This window comes from Salvelinus fontinalis, chromosome 6 (genome assembly GCF_029448725.1).
Source record: "Salvelinus fontinalis isolate EN_2023a chromosome 6, ASM2944872v1, whole genome shotgun sequence".
Taxonomy (NCBI): Eukaryota; Metazoa; Chordata; class Actinopteri; order Salmoniformes; family Salmonidae; genus Salvelinus; species Salvelinus fontinalis.
Genome location: NC_074670.1, coordinates 43,956,075 through 43,976,933, shown reverse-complemented (window position 1 = coordinate 43,976,933; position 20,859 = coordinate 43,956,075). Strand labels below are relative to the sequence as shown.

General features: G+C 41.3%; 1 protein-coding gene across 3 annotated transcripts in view; it reads left to right on the top strand.

The window, feature by feature from the left end:
* The window catches only part of fam13b (family with sequence similarity 13 member B), a 75,612-nt gene that overhangs the window by 18,894 nt on the left and 35,859 nt on the right, over window positions 1-20,859 (top strand). For all 3 annotated transcript variants that reach the window (XM_055926541.1, XM_055926539.1, XM_055926540.1), the window contains 3 exons: window positions 3,044-3,256; window positions 3,506-3,683; window positions 4,292-4,433. In XM_055926541.1, the coding sequence (XP_055782516.1) occupies window positions 3,044-3,256; window positions 3,506-3,683; window positions 4,292-4,433 (533 nt within the window). The remainder of the gene's footprint in view (window positions 1-3,043; window positions 3,257-3,505; window positions 3,684-4,291; window positions 4,434-20,859) is intronic.

Here is a 20,859-nt window from a genome sequence, read left to right as displayed (position 1 = left end):
AGGCATTGAAAATACTTTAAGCTGTCTGTTTGCACTCAGAACGGGATGCCATAATTGTGACTTAATGAGACCTCTGTAAGCTGCAGCAGGGGCCCAGACCAGCGAGCTGCTGCTGTAGCCCCAGCGGGGTTAGGATGGGGAGGAAGGGTAGGGGAAGGTCCATGGCACATACCAGGGTGTTCTGCCTTACAGCTACCGCCCACCCACTGTTTTCCTTAACCAGGCAGCTCACTGAACAAATCCTAGTTGCTGATCTCCTCACTCTCTGTGGTGGAACAAACCAGAGTTGTGGAATGACATGACAGTGTAATGATGGTGTGCTCTTCTTCCTGGTTGGGAGACTTCCTTGTGTATAGTATCACCCCCCCCCCCCCCCCCCCCCCCCCGGCCGCTGCATCTGGAAACAGGAAGCCACTTGCGCGACCAACCCACGCCTATTGAATGGGATAGATGTGGTAAAGAAGTCAATGGAATGCAGACCAGATTGGCCCACATTCAACAAATCTGATCTGACAAAGTGGATATTCCTCAAATCGTCATGATTTATGTATTGTAACAGGCCCACAATGTGGTTACTTGTATATCCAATTTGGATATTTGGCTGTTTTAGCTGCACAACATTTACAAGTTGTCCCTTTTCAGGTTTAGAAGTGACCGCTAAATGCAAACTCCCATTCGTATAAGCTGGTTAGCATAGCTAGCATACAGAAATGGGTGGTGGTAGTCAGTCATTTTTAACTGTGATGACACGAGCATGTGTTGGGGTTGACATCCATACAAGCATTATACTCAGATTTTTTACCTCAACCTAGTGTGAAATGAAAATTAGCCTAAATGTAGGCTAATTTTGCTGAGGGGCAATGAGGAGACTTTCCCCCATGGCAATTCCATTTTTGGGTGCGTTTACCGCATCTATTGTGGGTAAAATAACATTCCTTCCTCCCTTACATGTAATATGCCCTGTGATTGAGCTGTTAGTACAACTGAACAAATCTTGGAAATGGTCAAATTTTACCCATTTGAGAAATTAGTCCTTCAACTTGATCAGTTTATTAACTTCTTCTGGCTGCAAGCCCGAGGCCGCCCACAATATGACAACAGCCAGCAAAAGTGCAGGGCGCGAAATTCAAAATATATGTTTTTTAAATATTTAACTTTCACACATTAACAAGTCCAATACAGCAAATGAAAGGTACACATCTTGTGAATCCAGCCAACATGTCCGATTTTTTAAAAATGTTTTACAGCGAAAACGGCATGTATATTTATGTTAGCTCACCACCAAATACAAAAAAGGACAGACATTTTTCACAGCACAGGTAGCAGGCACAAAGCCAACCTAACTAACCAAGAACCAACCAAACTAACCAACAAACAACTTCATCAGATGACAGTCTTATAACATGTTATTCAATAAATCTATGTTTTGTTCGAATCATGTGCATATTTCAGGTATAAATCATAGTTTACATTGCAGCTACAATCAGAAATTGCACCGAAAGCAGACAGAATAATTACAGACACCAACGTCAAATACCTAATTACTCATCATAAAACATTTCTGAAAAATACATAGTGTATAGCAAATGAAAGACAGGCATCTTGTGATTCCAGCCAATATTTCCGATGTATTAAGTGTTTTACAGCGAAAACACAATATAGCGTTATATTAGCTTACCACAATAGCCAGAAACACAAGCCATTTCCCAGCAGCAAAAGTTAGCGATCGTAACAAACCAGTAAAATATATAGAATCTTTGACTAACCTTGATATTCTTCATCAGATGACAGTCCTATAACATCAGGTTATGCATACACGTATGTTTTGTTCAATAATGTGCATAATTAGAGCTGAAATCAGTGGTTATACATTGTGCTAACGTAGCTACTATTTCCCACAACGTCCGGATATTTTTCTGACACGCATAATCTGACCAAATAGCTATTCATAAACATAACTAAAAAATACATGTTGTATAGGAAATGATAGATCCATTAGTTCTTAATGAAATCGCCGTGTTAGAATTCTAAAAATAACTTCATTACGACATCCAGCTTCGGTATAGCTAGAGTACCCAAAAGCTGGGCGCCGACGACTAGTTCACATGTACGACAGATATATGAAATAGCATCATAAAATGTTTCTTACTTTTGCTGATTTTTCATCAGAATGTTGGACAAGGGGTCCTTTGTCGGGAACAATCGTTGTTTGGATTTACAACGGCCTCTTTCCCTCTCAATTTAGCAAGCACACTAGCCAAGTGGCACGAATCTCTCCATCGTCAACAAACTCAGAGAACGGAACACGGCAAAACTCCCGAAAAAATTTCAATAATCTGATTAAACTATATTGAAAAAACATACTTTACGATGATATGGTCACATGTATCAAATAAAATCAAAGCCGGAGATATTAGTCGTCCATAACAACAGCTTATCAGAAGGCAAATCCAGGTACCTCCTCGCGCTCTCCAGAAAACAGGAAATGGGTGACACGTCATACAAAGAGCTTGTATTCCACTTCAGACCAAGATAAACACTTAATTTCTTCTCTCACCGCCTCTTGACATCCAGGGGAAGGTCTATGAAGTGCATGTATACTAATACGTATCATGCCCATTTATAGGCAGGAAGTAGAACAGAGCCTCTTTCAGACTTTCCACTTCCTGGTCAGGAAGTTTGGCCAAATGAGTTCTGTTTGACTCACAGATATAATTAAAACGGTTTTAGAAACTAGAGAGTGTTTTCTATCCAATAGTAATAATAATATGCATATTGTACGAGCAAGAATTGAGTACGAGGCCGTTTGAATTGGGTACCTTTTATCTGGCTACTCAATACTGCCCCTGCAGCCCAAACAGGTTAATGTACTAAAATCAGTGTGGAATCTGTTTGAGAAATTCATGTAGCCGTTCTACTCAAAGTGAAAGCTGTATTCACAGTCCTCATGGATATGCTCACAGAGAGGAGTCACTCATATATAACTGTTTAGCAGACAGAGCAAGTGATTGACTGCTGTCCTCTTTGTCTCTGTTGCTCTCAGGGTGTCTGGATTTGGAGGGGCTGTTCCTAGTCAACGGTAACGCGGAGCGGGTGGAGTGGCTACGGCAGCGCTATGACTCTGGGGAGGAGGTGGACCTGGAGAAGGAGGCTGACCTGGCCTCTGCCGTCAGCCTGCTGCGTCTCTTCCTGCAGGAGCTCCCAGAGCCCATCATCCCTGCAGGCATGCAGTCCCACATCCTGCAGCTCTACCAAGGTAAGCTCATTTTAGTCATCCTCATTTTCATCATTTATTATTCTCCTCCTCTTCAGTCTTCTACCTCTTCATCCTCCTCCTCGGTTTCTGTTTGTCTGACCTGTACCCCCTATACAGGCGCTGCACATAATTCCTTCTCTCTTCATCATCCTTCTCCATCTTTTTCCACCTTCTCTCTCTCTTGTCTGACTCTCTTACTTCTTTCCCTTGGCACCATCTATCTCCAATCCCCTGTTGTGTGTTTACCAGACTACAGCAGCGAGGAAGAGCTCGCCCGCAACATGAAGTACTTCCTCCAGCAGCTGCCTCAGGTTAACTACAGCCTGCTGCGCTTCCTGTGCCGCTTCCTGTCCAGCGTAGCCTCGCTCCAGGAGGAAAGCTGGAGCGTCGGCGCCCTCGCCGCGGTATTCGGACCAGACATCTTCCAGTAAGGCCAACAACACAGCACCTCGCCTATCCATACACCCATACCTCCTCAGGCCTTTAGTACTTGTACTTGGCGTACTGTTTTTTTTTACGTGTACGTACCTGCATAATGGACGTCTCACGTAGCTGGAATTCTCACAGGAGATGGTGCTGTATAAGTGCTTATAGAACAGAAATTATATTTGGTAACATGTTCATTTATATCATGAAATATATAACACACCCTGGTGATCAAGCTTAGACATGTATGCAGTCACGTGAGGGGTTGCTTTGCGTAATAATAGTAAGAGAATCTTCTAGACCAGAGCGTCTGTGGCCAATGCTCTGAAAACAGACGTGTTCAGCTGTTCTGTCAATGCTAGAGTCTAATTATTGAATATGAATATTTGATCTTTGTATACTTACAAAGTATTAGCACCAGTTCTTAGTCATCTGATGTGGAGTCAGATCACTAAAGTTAAACTTAATGACGCAACGAGTGACTTTATTATTGTAAGCTGGGATGGTGGTGATAAAGCTGATCTAAGGTTGTTTCTTGTCTGTATATTGTAGTTCCGACACGTGTGTTTATGATAACAGCTGATCTGAGGTCATATCTTCTAACCTTAGTTTAGACACGGACGTGGAGGATCTGAAGGAGCAGGAGTCAGTTAGCCGCATCCTGGCGGAGCTGCTGGAGAATCAGGAGGAGTTCTTTGACTCGGAGGACGATGATGTTTCCACCACCGACTACAGCTCCATCAATGAACAGGTAAGGACACTCCTATTCTCCCCTCTAGAGATGTTCTATTCTGGGCCATTGTCTTTCGTGTTGATTCTGCTTGCTCTGATCTATCTTGTATTTCGCAAACAGTATTGGGATAGATCAGAAGTAGTTTGGCCACAACGTGTTGCGGTAACATTTGAAAAATATTACCTAGGTTACATCATCTGCCGAAACCAATTTCTGCCTCTAAACAGTCTGAATTAATCTAAGCTAAAACAATAACACTGTCAATGTTTTTTTTTTGGTGAAGAAATCTTAGTCGTGTCATTTTACATCTAACAAAGGAGTTGTATACTTCAACAAGCAGTATTTCTCAAGATTGTCAATGTGCTTGAAAGCTAGTATAAACTTGCTAGCTGAGCCAGTCACATTTCATATAAAACAAATGGGATGCTGCTAACCAACCAGCTACATTGTGCTGCACACACAATGCTTTGTGCTTCCACCAAAGGCTATCTAGCTAGCTACTGTATTATCCTCCCGATATCAGTTGCTGCTGCACTCTGCTGACCCAACATTACGATCTAGTGATCGCGGAGAAACATGCTGATGATCTACAAAACTGATTTCTGCTAACATTCAATCCCTCTTTTGGGGCAGCATGTCTACAGTAGGGTTGAATGGTGGGAACCCGGTTACTGAGATTTCCACTCCCTTTTCCCGGGATAAATAACTGCTTGAAACCAGTAAATTATAATGCATTATATGAACAGCATGGCGTAAAATGGAACTATTAAATGATATGCAATGTCTAAATCTGGCTTCTCTACGGCCTCTGCATGATGAATCAACGCTCAGGGTGGGGACAGACCGCCCATCTCAGTATGGTGCGCAGTTCCTAATGCATGTAGACCTACTGTACCTCGTGGTAACTTTTTTTCTTGTGACCTGGAGGCATGAATTTGCTGCAGCATAGTCTATGCTACAGTACTATAAAGACAGAATGCGTGTCTAATTTACCCATCTCCATCTGGCTTTCGAGGGTCACCTTTATTTTTTAATTGTAAGGATTCTTTTTTTATATTGCAGCTGCAGTTTAAAAAAAAACCTTTTCACTCCAATATCAATGCTTTAAATCAGTGCACTCTCGCAGTCTTTGTCTCTCAAATTGCATCCAAAATAGATAATCCTGTTCTAGATTAATATATAGATGTCCTAGCCTACCTCTTTCAGGTAATACATTTCAATGCAGTGTTAGCCTTATATGTAGCTAATTTAATAATGGTTTATGCATAATAAGCTTCTAACTTATAGCCTCTGTGCCTTGTGCAATATGCACGCACCTGTGCTCCGCTGGCCTCTCTCCTTAAAAAGCAATCCTTAGCTCTTGGAGTCCCATGCAGGGAAAGCTAGACTACAATAGCTTGCTGGACATGTTTTTTTTTTTTTTTGCATTTCTCATACCAATAGATTATTCGAAGAGGGACGCAAGCTCTTGTTTACTAAATGTTATATACAGCAGCCAATAGAACTTACAGGTAGTTTGAAAGAAGAGCGAACGCGCGATGGTGGTAGGCTATAGCAGTTATTTATTCAGACCCATAACCATTCAATCTTCGTGAAGAGAAGTGAAAGCCTTCTGAATCTAGTTCTGCATTATTCAAAGATGTCATTAGAATGATGAAAATAAAGGCAACAAAACGTATTTATTTTAGCTGTTGAAAGCGAAGAAGGAATGAAGCAACAATCGTGAGAGGAGGTAGGCTAATAACATTAAGGCGAATATTACGAAAGTTATACAGTACTAGTCAAATTTGGACACGCCTAATCATTTAGGGTTTCATTTATTTTTACCATTTTCTACATTGTAGAATTTAATAGTGAAGACATCAAATCTATGAAAAAACACATATGGAATCATGTAGTAACAAAAAGTGTTCAACAATTTTTTTTTTAACTGTTGCAGTCGGAAGTTTATAGTCATTAAAATTCATTTTTCAACTACTCCACAAATGTCTTGTTAACAAACTAGTTTTGGTAAGTCGGTTAGGACTTCTACTTTGTGCATGACACAAGTAATTTTTCCAACAATTGTTTACAGATAGTGAATTATAAGTGAAATAATCTATCACAATTCCAGTAGGTCAGAAGTTTACATACACTAAGTTGACTGTGCCTATTTAAACAGCTTGGAAAATTCCAGAAAATGATGTCATGGCTTTAGAAGCTTCTGATAAACTAATTGACTTAATTTGAGTCAATTGGAAGTGTACCTTTGGATGTATTTCAAGGCCTACCTTCAAACTCGGTGCCTCTTTGCTTGACATCATGGGAAAATCAAAAGAAATCAGCCAAGACCTCAAAGAAATTGTAGACCGTCTAGTCATGTTCATCCTTGGGAGCAATTTCCAAACGCCTGAAGGTACCACGTTCATCTGTACAAACAATGGTATGCAAGTATAAACACCATGGGACCACGCAGCCGTCATACCGCTCAAGAAGGAGACGCGTTCTGTCTCCTAGAGATGAACGTACTTTGGTGCGAAAAGTGAAAATCAATCCCAAAACGACAGCAAAGGACCTTGTGAAGATGCTGGAGGAAATGGGTACAGAAGTATATATATCCACAGCAAAACGAGTCCTATATCGACATAACCTGAAAAGCCGCTCAGCAAGGAAGAAGCCACTGCTCCAAAACCGCCATAAAAAAGCCAGACTACAGTTTGCAACTGCACATGGGGATAAAGATTGTACATTTGGTAGAAATGTCCTCTGGACTGATGAAACACAAATAGAACTGTTTGGCCATAATGACCATTGTTATGTTTGGAAGCATCCCCCTTTCTCCTCCAATCTGAACACCACCCCAACCGTGAAGCACGAGGGTAGCAGCATCATGTTGTGGGGGTGCTTTGCTGCAGGAGGGACTGGTGCACTTCACAAAATAAATGGCATCATGAGGGAGGAAAATTGTTGATGTATTGAAGCAACAGCTCAAGACATCAGTCAGGAAGTTAAAGCTTGGTCGCAAATGGGTCTTCCAAATGGACAATTACTCCAAGCATACTTCCAAAGTTGTGGAAAAATGGCTTAAGGACAACAAAGTCAAGGTATTGGAGTGGCCATCACAAAGCTCTGACCTCAATCCTATAGAAGATTTGTGGGCAGAACTGAAAAGTGTGCAAGCAAGGAGGTCTACAAACCTGACTCAGTTACACCAGCTTTGTCAGGAGGAATGGGCCAAGCTTGTGGAAGGCTACCAAAAACGTTTGGCACAAGTTAAACAATTGAAAGGCAATGCTACCAAATACTAATTGAGTGTATTTGAACTTCTGACCCACTGGGAATGTGATGAAAGAAATAAAAGCTTAAATAAATCATGCACTCTACTATTATTCTGACATGTCACATTCTTAAAATAAAGTGGTGATCATAACTGACCTAAGACAGGGAATTTTTACTAGGATTAAATGTCAGGAATTGTGAAACTGATTTTAAATGTGTTTGGCTAAGGTGTATGTAAACTTCTGACTTCAACTGTGTTTTAGATTCTTCAAAGTAGCCACCCTTTGCCTTGATGACAGCTTTGCACACTATTGGCATTCTCTCAACCAGCTTTACTTGGAATGCTTTTCCAACAGGCTTGATGGATTTCCCACATCTTGAGCACTTGGATGTTTTTACTTCACTCTGCGGTCCAACTCATCCCAAACCATGTCAATTGGGTTGAGGTCGGGTGATTGTGGAGGCCAGGTCATCTGATGCAGCACTCCTTCACTCTCCTCCTTGGTCAAATAGCCCTTACACAGTCTGGAGATGTTGGGTCATTGTCCTGTTGAAAAACAAATGATAGTCCAGCTAGTGCAAACCAGATGGGATGGCGTATCGCTGCAGAATGTGTTAGCCATGCTGGTTAAGTGTGCCTTGAATTCTAAATAAATCACAAAAGTGTCATTAGCAAAGCACCATCACAACACCACCTCCATGCTTCACGGTGGGAACCACACATGCAGAGATCATCCATTCACCTACTCTGCGTCTCACAAATTTGACTCATCAGACCAAAGGAAAGATTTCCACCAGTCTAATGTCCATTGCTTGTGTTTCTTGGCCCAGCCAAGTCTCCTCTTCTTATTAGTGTTCTTTAGTAGTAGTTTCTTTGCAGAAATCCGACCATGAAGGCCTGATTCAGACAGTCTCCTCTGAACAGTTGATGTCTTTCTTTTACTCTGAAGCATTTATTTTGGCTAGTAACTCTCTAATGACCTTATCCTCTGCAGCAGAGGTAACTCTGGGTCTTTTCTGTATTGGCCCTCATGAGAGCCAGTTCATCATAGCCCTTGATGGGTTTTTGGGATTGCTCTTGAAGAAACTTTCCAAATTCTTAAAATGTTCTGGATTGACTGACCTTCATGTCTTAAGGTAATGATGGACTGATCTTTTACCTTGTCAGCCCCTACCTTGTCACACCACAACTGATTGGCTCAAATGCATTTTAGAAGGAAAGAAATTCCACAAATTCACTTTTAACAAGGTACACCTGTTAATTGAAATGCATTCCAGATTACCTTAAGCTGGTTGAGAGAATTCCAAGAGTGTCATCAAGGTAAAGGGTGGCTACTTTGAAGAATTTCAAATATGAAATACATTTTGATTCAACTCTTTTTGGTTACTACATGAATCTTTATTTTATTTCATAGTTTTGATGTCTTCACTATTATTCTACAATGTAGAACATAGTAAAGATAAAGGAATGAGTAAGTGAGTCCAGACTTTTAACTGGTGCTGTATATGCGTCAGCCTACTAACTATACAAAAATATATTTCAAAATCAAATTCATTAGCCTATACTTGTAACTCTGCAACAGAATCGCATGTTTTCTCCCGGCTTTATCATGGTTTGAATAATGTGCGTAATTCTGGTCCATATAATACAGCACAGTTATATAGTTCACACTCAAAATGATTTGTCTACTGGAGCTAGTTTCATTTATTTACCCATGAGAACATTGGCAGTGCATTCGGAAGTATTCAGACCCCTTCCCTTTTTCCACAATTTGTTACATTACAGCCTCATTCTAAAATGTATACATTTTTTCCCTCATCAATCTACACACAATACCCCATAATGCCAGAGTTAAAACATGTTTATAGACATTTTTGCAACAAAAAGATTTTTAACTGAAATTCCTAATTTGCATAGGTATTCAGACCCTTTGCTATAAGACTCGAAATTAAGCTCACCTGCATCCTGTTTCCATTGATCATCCTTGATGTGTCTACAGCTTGATTTGAGTCCATCTGTGGTAAATTGATTGGACATGATTTGGAAGTGCACACAACTGTGTGTATATGTGTGTGTGTGTGTGTGTGTATACGTACGTGTGTGTGGTCACACAGTTGACCCGGCAAACCATGAGATCGAAGGAATTTTCCGTAGAGCTCTGAGACAGGATTGTGTCAGATCTAAGGAAGGGTACCAAAACATTTCTGTAGCATTAAAGATCCCCAAGAATGCAGTGGCCTCCATTCTTAAATGGAAGAAGTTTGGAACCACCAAGACTTCCTAGACCTGGCTGCCCGGCCACACTGAGCAATTGGGGGGGAAGGGCCTTGGTCAGAGAGCTGACCAAGAACCCGGTGGTCACTCTGACATATTGCCACAGAGGAATTCTGGAGCTGGGAGTATCATCCAGAAGGACAACGCTCTGCAGCACTCCACCAATCAGGCCTTTTTGGTAGTGGCCAGGCACCTAAAGGACTCTCAGACTATGAGAAACAAGATTCTCTGGTCTGATGAAACCAAGATTGAACTCTTTGGCCAGAATTTTGAGCATCACGTCTGGAAGAAACCTGGCACCATCCCTATGGTGAAGCATTGTGGTGGCAGCATCATACTGTCGGGATGTTGTTCAGCGGCAGGCACTGGGAGACTAGTCAGGATCGAGGGAAAGATGAATGGAGCAAAATACAGATATCCTTGATGAAAACCTGCTCAGGACCTCTGACTGGTGCGACGGTTTACCTTCCAACAGGACAACGATCCTAACCACACAGCCAAGACAACGCAGGAGTGGATCGGGACAAGTCTCTGAATGTCCGTGAGTGGCCCAGCCAGAGCATGTACTTAAATGTACACTGAGTTAAGGTTCTGAATGCTTGTGATACATTTTTTTCCCATTATAAATTAGCAAACATTTCTAAAAACCTGTTCTTGCTTTGTCATTATGGGGTATTGTGTGTAGATTGAGGGGGGGGGGGGGGGGGGGATGATTTAATACATTTTAGAATAAGCCTGTAACTTAACAAAATGTGGAAAGGAGTCTGAATACTTTCCAAATGCACTGTAAAACCTCTCACACTGCTGCATGGGTTAAAGGCTGAATGCTTGGAGGTAGGGAGCCCGTACGTCAAGGTCTTTGGTTGTTATTACCTAACATAATAATTAACTCCATTCTGCCATGCATGTGTTGACTGAAAATATGTTCATTTGAATTTCCGTAATGAAGAAGTAAAGGGTTTTAACATTATTCCAGCCACTCTGGCACTGCCATGAAAAAAATGGAGATTAAGAAATGGAGATTATGGAATTACTGCAGTGTTGTTTATTCAAAGCAGTCAAATGTTGGGGATAGTATTTCCGCCCCAAGCCAAAGACAACTGTTGAGAGAATAGAGAAAGTAAAGAGGCTTTGGGGTGGAGTTGAAGTTCCCTTTGTTGTCTGCATGCCTTTTTTATAATAGCCTTCTACTCCCATGGAGACGCCTAGAGGTGTCAGTAGCAAGTGTTCATTCATGGTCCTGAGCCTGAGAAATGGCTTCTGAGTTACACCTGCCTGCCTTTATGAAGTTGCAATGGTTGCTCCAGAAGTTCCCAGTATTTTGTGGGAAAATGGGTGTTCATGAGCTCCTCTCAGCCATGGCTCCCCGACACATACATACATGCATACATACACATACACACACACAGAGCAGTCTTCTGATCAGCGTTAGGCAGATGTGCTGCTGCACCCTCTCAAATCTGGACCTAATCCTCGAAGGCGGCCGCATATTTGCGTTCCAGAGGCAGGCACTCTTACACAGGAAACTGACAATGATAAGCCACATTCCTTCCATATGACTCTATTTGTTTTGTGACCGAATAGTTCAGGAATGGCCCTCTGTTCTGTATGAAGAAAAATGTGTAACCGCTGTGTTTACATAACCATGGTGACATAGCGGTGGAACCGACACCTGCGGCCATCTCCGGGGACGTCTGGGTTTCCTAACGGACCTCAAGGAGTATTAAGACTGACTCGCCAGGCTAAGTCACTCACACCGCACAGTCAGGCAGCCAGCAGTGCTTATTCCATCCTCCCTGGCCAGAGACCATAGGGCGGTGGGAAGCGTTTCCTTGCCTTCAGTTTCACTGCATTTAATCAGGAGTAGTAGTAGCCTTAGAGCCTTGAGGCAGGGTTGGGCTAGTCATAACTGTGAGGGACTGAGCTGTGTTGTTGCTAGGAAAGGTCATCTTGTTGCACAGTGACACTCATCTGAATAAGGCAGGGTCATCCTATTCTGAGGAAGCTCTGCAGGGTTGATGAGGTTCAGTGTTGTGCTGCTGTGGAGTAGGAGAGGAAGGCATGAAGGTAGGCAGCTAATTGGAGAAGGAAACAGCAACCCAGTTGGAGTTGAGCCAGGGTAGCGGAGGAGCACTTGACAGCTCACAAGGGTCCCTGGTAATTAATCCAGGCATAAATCTCAGGTTCCCTGACAGCTTCTCTCCTCTCAGCTTCTCCCTACTCTGCTGCTGGAGTGGCTGGTTGTGATGGGGACATTGCCGTTACTCATCGTCTCCCTCCAGGCCTGTTCTACATAAGATACCTTTCTCTGGCCCATTCTGATGAAGCTGCTCTACTTTAGCCTGGGATAGGGCTTTTTTTTCTTCTTTTTCTTTTCTTTTTTTCTTTTTTTTTTTACAGGCAAGGCGTATGGCACCTGTGGGTGCCCTATAAAGTCAGCGCTGCAGACGGAATTACGGAATCCAGAAATTAAAACTTAGTAGGAAATCAACTAAATGTATTGAACTTATTAGAAAGATCATGAATTTGCCCAAGTTAGTCATAAGACATCAACAAAATGATTCGTATTTTCCTGCAACTTTCTGAAATGGCACAGGAATGTACCACTTTGTGTAGCCTTTAGCGCTGGTGCTATTCATAACCTTCTAGTATAGTTGGAAAGGCTTTTCCAAAAGCCTTCTCAATTAAATGTTAACTACAAAGTTAACTACATTATGCCTGGCAGAATGAATAGATAATTTGCAACACAATTGGCCACTGGATTGATGCAAACACTGCAATCACATGAGCGCTAAAGAAACATCGCTAACCAAACAGTCTCATGCTGGTGCGCATTTGCTTTAAAGGGTAGCTACAACCAAAAATCGAATTGTCTTTATTTTTCCCAGACCTCAAAGTGGTCTCCTGATGTGGTTTGAGCATTGTTGTGGACATAGAATATCCACTTTTGTTGTTTTTCTATTAAAAAAAGTGATTTGAGAGAGCTAACCTTAAAAAAAAAAAAGGAAACCTGGAAAAACTAAATGGAGAAAACGGCATACCCGCTCTTGCAAGAATGAAACCGAAGGCAGGGGAATTTGAGTGAATATTATGCTCTCCTCTATTCAATTGTATATTATATTTTATTTTCTAACGCTCGACCTCCAATCAATCAACCGATGTCACAGTGCTATACAGAATCCCAGCCTAAAACCCTAAACAGTAAGCAATGCAGATGTAGAAGCGCGATAGCTAGGAAAAACTTGCTAGAAAGGCAGGAACCTAGAGAGGAACCAGGCTCTGAGGTGTGGCCAGTCCTCTTCTGGCTGTGCCGGGTGGCGATTATAACAGTACATGGCCAAGATGTTAAAATGTTCATAGATGACCAGCAGTGTCAAATAATAATCACAGTGGTTGCAGAGGGTGCAACAGGTCAGCACCTCCATGAGTAAATGTCAGTTGGCTTTTCATATCCGAGCATTCAGTTAGAGACCGCAAATGCGGTAGAGAGTAGCACGTCCGGGGAACAGTTCAGGGTTCCATAGCCATAGGCAGAACAGTTAACTGGAGCAGCAGCACGACCATGTGGACTGGGGACAGCACAGAGTCACCAGACCAGGTAGTCTTGAGGCATGGTCCTAGGGCTCAGGTCCTTCGAGAGAAGAGAAAGAGAGAATTAGAGCATACTTACGAGAGACACTGTGGCCCCGTCCGACTATACCCCCGGACAGGGTCAACCAGGCAGGATATAACCCCACCCACTTTTCCAAAGCATAGTCCCCACACCACTAGAGGGATATCTTCAACCACCAACTTACTACCCTGAAACAAGGCTAAGTATAGCCCGCAAAGATCTCCCCCACGGCACGAACCCGAGGGGGGTGCCAACCAGGACAGGAAGATCACATCAGAGACTCAACCCACTCAAGTGACGCACCTGTCCTAGGGATGGCATGGAAGAGCACCAGTAACCCAGGGACTCAGCCCCCATAATAGGGTTAGAGGCAGAGAATCCCAGTGGAGAAGGGAACCGGCCAGGCAAAGACAGCAAGGGTGGTTCGTCGCTCCAGTGCTTTTCCATTCACCTTCACACCCCTGGGCCAGACTACACTCAATCATAGGACCTACTGAAGAGATGAGTCTTCAATAAAAACTTAGACGTTGAGACTGAGTCTGCGTCTCTCACATGGATAGGCAGACCATTCCATTAAAAGGGAGCTCTAGTGGAGAAAGCCCTGCCTCCAGCTGTTTGCTTAGAAATTCTAGGGACAATAAGGTCTGCGTCTTGTGACTGTAGCGTACATGTAGGTATGTATGGCAGGACCAAATCGGAAAGGTAGATCGGAGCAAGCCCATGCAATGCTTTGTAGGTCAGCAGTAAAACCTTGAAATCAGCCCTAGCCTTAACAGGAAGCCAGTGTAGAGAGGCTAGCACTGGAGTAATATTTTTTGGTTCTAGTCAAGATTCCAGCAGCCGTGTTTAGCACTAACTGAAGTTTATTTAGGGCTTTATCTGGGTAGCCGGAAAGTAGAGCATTGCAGTAGTCTAAACAAAATAAAACAATGAATGCTCAAGGTGCAATTTCAAAATGAGGTAGTGCATCATCAGTTCCTCTTGTCATGTCAGTCATTGCATACCTTAAAGCTTTTTATAGCTTGTCAGAAATGTCCAGATCAACTAGCCCATGTCAGCTAACGTTTTTGTATATTGTTTGCCCATAGATATTGTTGTAATTTGTCACTCAAATATCACATGAATACACATTAGACATTGCAAAATGTATAGAAGTGCAGGAAAATTAGCTTTAAAACTGCAAAAGCTTTGTTGAACCCCATGACAAAATGTGTAGAATTGCAGGAAATGAGCTTTAAACCTGTGAAATTATCTCCACCAACAAGAGGGGTGTGAACAGTTTGTGTCATGAACAGTGCCATAGAAATAGACATGAGGGGCCCCCGAGTGGAAAAAGTTTGGGAGTCCCTTCTCTAGCCCTAGCCAAGGTTATGCCCTTTTGTTCCTCACATTGCTGTCTCTACCCACTGGTCCTTAGTCCGAGCAAGTCTGCCCGCTTGCTGAGTGGCTAACACACAGAGCTCTCTTTCTGAAACATTTCATCCTTTAGCCACCCTCAGTAGGGAATGGAGGAAACCGTATGCATCCAGTTTTCAGGGGAAATGGAAAGAGCCTGTGATACGACGGTAACAAGGCGACACTCCATCTCAACTTCACATTTTACTGGATTAGTTGAACAGTGCAGAAGGGAACCTCCCCCGACAGGTTTTTTTTCCCTCTTTGGACCTGAATGCCAAAACATTCAAGAGAGAAATGTGCTCAATGTTTACCTATTTTGTATACACCATCACACCAGGAGACATCCATGTCTTCATCACTGGAAAGATAAATGTTGTCAAACAGGGTTGTCAAACTTTGATAATTTTTTTATTTGATTTTTTTTTTTACAGTAAATTAGAATTATTTTATTAATATTTGCATATGTCGTAGCTTTGACCCTATTTTACAACTGGAGTTATTGTCTTGTTCCCGCCATCGGTTGAGACACATGCTCTTGAATACAGGCTGGGTGTCATGTTTTGGCTGATAAATGTACTAAAATGGGAATCAAATAGACATTTCTACTTTCAAATGGTACCACAAAGATGGGAGGTTCACACATCAGAGAATGTTTGAATGGGATTATCTGTTGTAAATTATACTGTCAATCCTCTATAGGAAACCTATTGAAATCATGTAAATACTGTACAGTTCCTTTATAAAGTATTCATACCCCATGACTTATTCCACATTTTGTTGTTACAGCCTGAATTCTAAATGGATTTAAATAAAAACAATTCTCAACCATCTACACACAATACCCCATAATGACAAAGTGAAAACAAAATATATAATTTTTTGAAAATGAAATAAAGAAATATCTCAATTACATAAGTATTCACACCCCTTTGCTATGACACCTCAAATTGAGCTCCGGTGCATCCAATTTCCTTTGATCATCCTTGATGTCACTACAACTTGATTGGAGTACACTTGTCCAAACAATTAAATTGTTTGGACAATATGTAGAAACACACCTGTCTATATAAGGTCCCATAGTTGACAGTACATGTCAGAGCAGAAACTATACCATAAAGTCCAAGGAACTGCCTGTAGATCTGAGAGAATTGTGATGAGGCATATATCTGGGGAAGGGTATGAAACAATTTCTACAGTGTTGAAAGTTTCCAAGAGCACAGTGATCTCCATCATTGGGAAATGGAAAAAAATATGGAACTTCCCAGACTCTGCCTAGAGCTGGGTGTCTGATCAAACTGAAAACCTGGCAAGAAGGACCTTGGTTGGCGAGGTGAACAAGAACCCATTGACCACTGACAGAACTACAGAGTTCCTTGGCTGAGATGGGAGAACCTGCCAGAAGGACAATAGTCTGTACAGCACCTCACCAATCTGGGCTGCCAGACAAAAGCCACTCCTAAGAACAGGGCACATGGCAGAACGCATGATAGACTGAGTGCACAAGGCAAAAATATTCAGTGGTCTGATGAGACAAAAGTTGAACTCTTTGACCTGAATGAAAAGCACTGTCTTTGTCCACCTTGAAGCATGCTGTTGGCAGCATTATACTATGGAGGTGCTTTTCACCAGTAGGGACTGGTAGACTGGTAAGGATAGAGGGAACAGGGAATGTAGCCAAGCACATGCAAATCCTTGATGAGAACCTGCTTCAGAGTGCAAACGACCTTAGAATGAGGGTGAAGATTTACGTTCCAACAGGATAATGGCCCCCAAGCATAAAGCCAATGAAACGCTGAAATGGCTTCAGAACTAGTGTGGAAGTCGCCCAGACTTGAATTCCATTGAAAATCTGTGGAAAGTCTTGAAGAATTCTGTGCACTGCCGATCTAACTTAACAAAGCTTGAGGAAATCTGCAAGGGAGAATGGGAGAAAATCAAAATGTGTAAAGCTGATAGACCTACCCAAGACTCAAAGCTGTATTCGCCGCCAAAGGTGCATCTACTAAGTATTGATTCAGGGGTGTGGATACTTATGCAAATGTTATTTCTGTATTTAATTTTCAAAAAATTTGCAAAGATTTCTAAAAACATGTTTTCACTTTCATTATGGGGTATTGTGTGTAGATGGGTGAGGGGAAATATATTTAATCCAATTAGATTTCAGGCTGTAACACAACAAAATGTGGAATAAGTCAAGAGGGGTGAATACTTTCTGAAGGCACTATATATAGAATAGACATGTCCAATTAAATTGACCGGCAGCCATCTTTTGTGGTAGTAATTAGAATTTAACATTTAAATTTCAATGGTGTATCAGCTAAATGGCAGTGGTCTGAAGGGGTCAGTCCATTCTATTTCTATTCGGGCAGGGACGATACCAGTATTGTGATATTCGTTACTATCGCGGCAAGGAAACCCAACATGAAGCGGATTTAACTTCTTTAGAAAGAAAAAAAAGCCCTAATGTTGTAAACATATGTTGTCATTGCAGAGTCACATTTGTTTATTTTCCATGCAATAGCATACAAGATTTCACAGACAGCTGGTTTTTAAAGGACCTAATAGTTAGATCTGCTTCGTGTTTTCATTTTTTCCATGGAATAAATATTGCAATACTGGTATCGTCCCAGCTCTAATTTCTATGATTTGAAAGTACACCTACCCTGTATTTAAGAGCATGTTGTCTCAACTGATGGCGGGAACAACACAGAAACCTCAGATGTAAAGTAGGGTCTAAGTTACAAAATGTGAATATGTGGTTGTAGCTTATATATGATTTTACAAATTTACAAAATAGTTTGACAACCCTGTTTTTTGTAAGCTTTTAAATTATTTCAAACTCAACCGTTTATCATTTCCAATGAATGTTTTGGCATTCAGGTCCAGAAAGTAACTTTCTGACCACTTCTTCCATGGGCAAAAATGTCTGGAAAGTTTTGTTTAAATCAAAAGGGATGCTGTCAAAAAGTGATTGAATTCAAATGGATTTACCCGACAGCCTAGGATATTAGAAATCACATTCACTAGTCAAAAAACTCTGAGGTGTCCTATTCATAATAACAGGTGACTGTGAAACAATGTTTTCCACCTCTTGAGCTCCCTGCTTGGTACTTTCTTGTCTGTATGATGACAATTTCAGGCATGGTGGTATTAGATGAAGTCAGCAGATACTGTTGCATAATATTAATCTTTCATGGACAGACTACCGAAACATAAATGGTATCGTATATCTGTCATGATACAATGGGATGCGTGAGACAAGGAGCAGCGCTACTTCCAAGAGGGGACATTTGGCTTGCCTGTAACTTGCAAAGAGAGGTTGGCACTTTGTTCTCTTAAAGGAAAAATTCACCCAAAACCACTCATTCCTATAATTTACAGTGTTACATAACACTATGTGAAAAATAATTTGTTTCATTTTGTATATTAAGGTTGGTAGCAAAATGTGGGAATCGTTGTGGGAATCTGTTACATCTAAAGTTAACTACAAAACCCGCAATGCTCTCTCTATGGACTGGCTGGCTAGCTAGGTAACTTGCTAGCAAAAGTAGCTACACACAATAATACCAAAGTCATTATCAGCATGTGAAGTAGTTAATTATCTTTAAAATCGCCTAAACAAACTTCACTGTCAATTTAGGAGTCAATCTCACCATGTTCAACCTGCAAATTGATGTGCCTCAGCGTGGAGTTTGACATTCGCAATGGCACCATGCAATGCACCCTGGACTGAGAGGCAGACAAATGGGAGAAATGTGTTATACCCTCTGTTAAATTACACATTTCCAGAGGTACGGCTATTGCAAAAATATGATCAATGGCTTATGAAATCTGACTTGTATGATGTTTTCGCAATCTAAAAGTTGCATTCCTTTTAACTTCCAGTGTAGTGAGACCGACTTTATTGCAATGCTACGTCATACCTGCCAAATTTCTGCCTGCTAGAACGGCAATATCTGAGATACAAATTAATTGACCCAGGGAATCTATAGAACATTGCTCAGAGATCCACAAAAACTATCATTCAAAATGGGTGGCTCTTTAGTTGAACACGTATGGACTCATAACTTAATCGAGCGTCTGACCAATTACACAAGACCTTAGTTCTGGGTTAACCAAGATTACATAATATGAACGCATGGCTTCCTCCTTGTTTAAGATATACAGTGCCTTCAGAAAGTATTCACACCCATTGACTTTTTATACATTTTGTTGTTACAGCCTGAATTTAAAATTTATAAAATTCAGTTTTTTTTTGTCACTGGCCTACACACAATACCCCATACTGTTGAAGTGATATTATGTTTTTAGAAACGTTTACAAATTAATTAAAATTAAAAAGCTGAAATGTCTTGGGTCAATAAGTATTCAACCCTTTTTTTATGGCAAGACTAAGTAAGTTCTGGAGTAAAAATGTGCTCCTCCTGTGTTCAATAATAGTCATTACAAAGATACAGGCGTCCTTCCTAACTCAGTTGCCGGAGAGGAAGGAAACCGCTCAGGGATTTCACCATGTGCCCAGTGGTGACTTTAAAACAGTTAATTTTCTCCTATCACAGCCATTAAACTCTGAGGATGGATCAACAACATTGTAGTTACTCAACAATACTAACCTATTTGACAGAGTGAAAAGAAGGGAGCCTGTTTGCAACAAAGCACTATAGTAATACTGCAAAATGTGGCCAACCAAATAACTTTTTGTCCTGAATACAAAGTGTTATGTGTGGGCCAAATCCTATACAACATATTACTGAGTAACACTCTCCATATTGTCATGCATAGTGGTGGCTGCGTCATGTTATGAGTGTGCTTGTATTCGCAATGGACTGGTGAGTTTTTCAGGATTAAAAAAGAAACGGAATGGAGCTAAGCACAGGCGAAAACCTGGTTGTCTGATTTCCACCAGACACTAGGAGATTAATTCTCCTTTCAGCAGGCCTAAAACCTAAAAGGCCAAATCTACAGTAGATTTGCTAAAGAAGAAGACAGTGAATGTTCCTGAGTGGCTGAGTTACAGTTTTGAAAATCCATGGCAACACCTTAAAATGGTTGTCTAGCAATGATCAGCAACCAATATGACTGCGCTTGGATAATGGGCAAATGTTGCACAAACCAGGTGTGGAAAGCTCTTAGAGACTTACCCAGAAAGACTCACAGCTGTAATCGCTGCCAAAGGTGCTTCTACAAAGTATTTACTCAGGGGTGTGAATACTTATGTAATTGAGATTTCTGTATTTCATTTTCAATAAATGTGCAAACATTTCTAAAAACTGTTTTCACTTTGTCATTATGGGGTATTGTGTGTAGACGGGTGAGAAAATAAATCCATTTAGGTTATATCACAACAAAATGTGCAGTAAGTCAAGGGGTATGAATACTTTCTGAAGGCACTGTAGATGTAAACATTGATTAGCTTATGACTTCATATTTTGGATACATATTCAATGTGTTTGAGAAATATATTCTAAACTTTTGAGCAAACAATCCACACAAAATTAGTAGAATCGAGCCTTTCAACATCTGAATTTGACTTGGGAAATGGTTCTAGGTAATTCTCAATGCGTAATAATCATTGTTCGCACCCGGCTCTTTATGAAAAGCTTGTGGAGATGATACAGAAAGTTCCATGGTCTCTGTAACACATTGTGAGCATTTACAGCTGTCAGGCCCTTGTGTTGTAAAATGTGAAGGTTACTTTGACTCCCCATTCATCCACTGTAGAGACCTTTTTAAGTGTGAGCTTTTTTTCTGCTCGGATATCTTTAGTAGGCTCCCCTTCAGTATATTTAACCTTTGGAGAAATGCTCAATGTACTGGGCTTTGTTGATGTGGATAAATGTGTCCGTTAATCCGTTAGAACAGTGTGAGAATCCTCTCCCCTGGGCTCTCTTTCTGTTGCT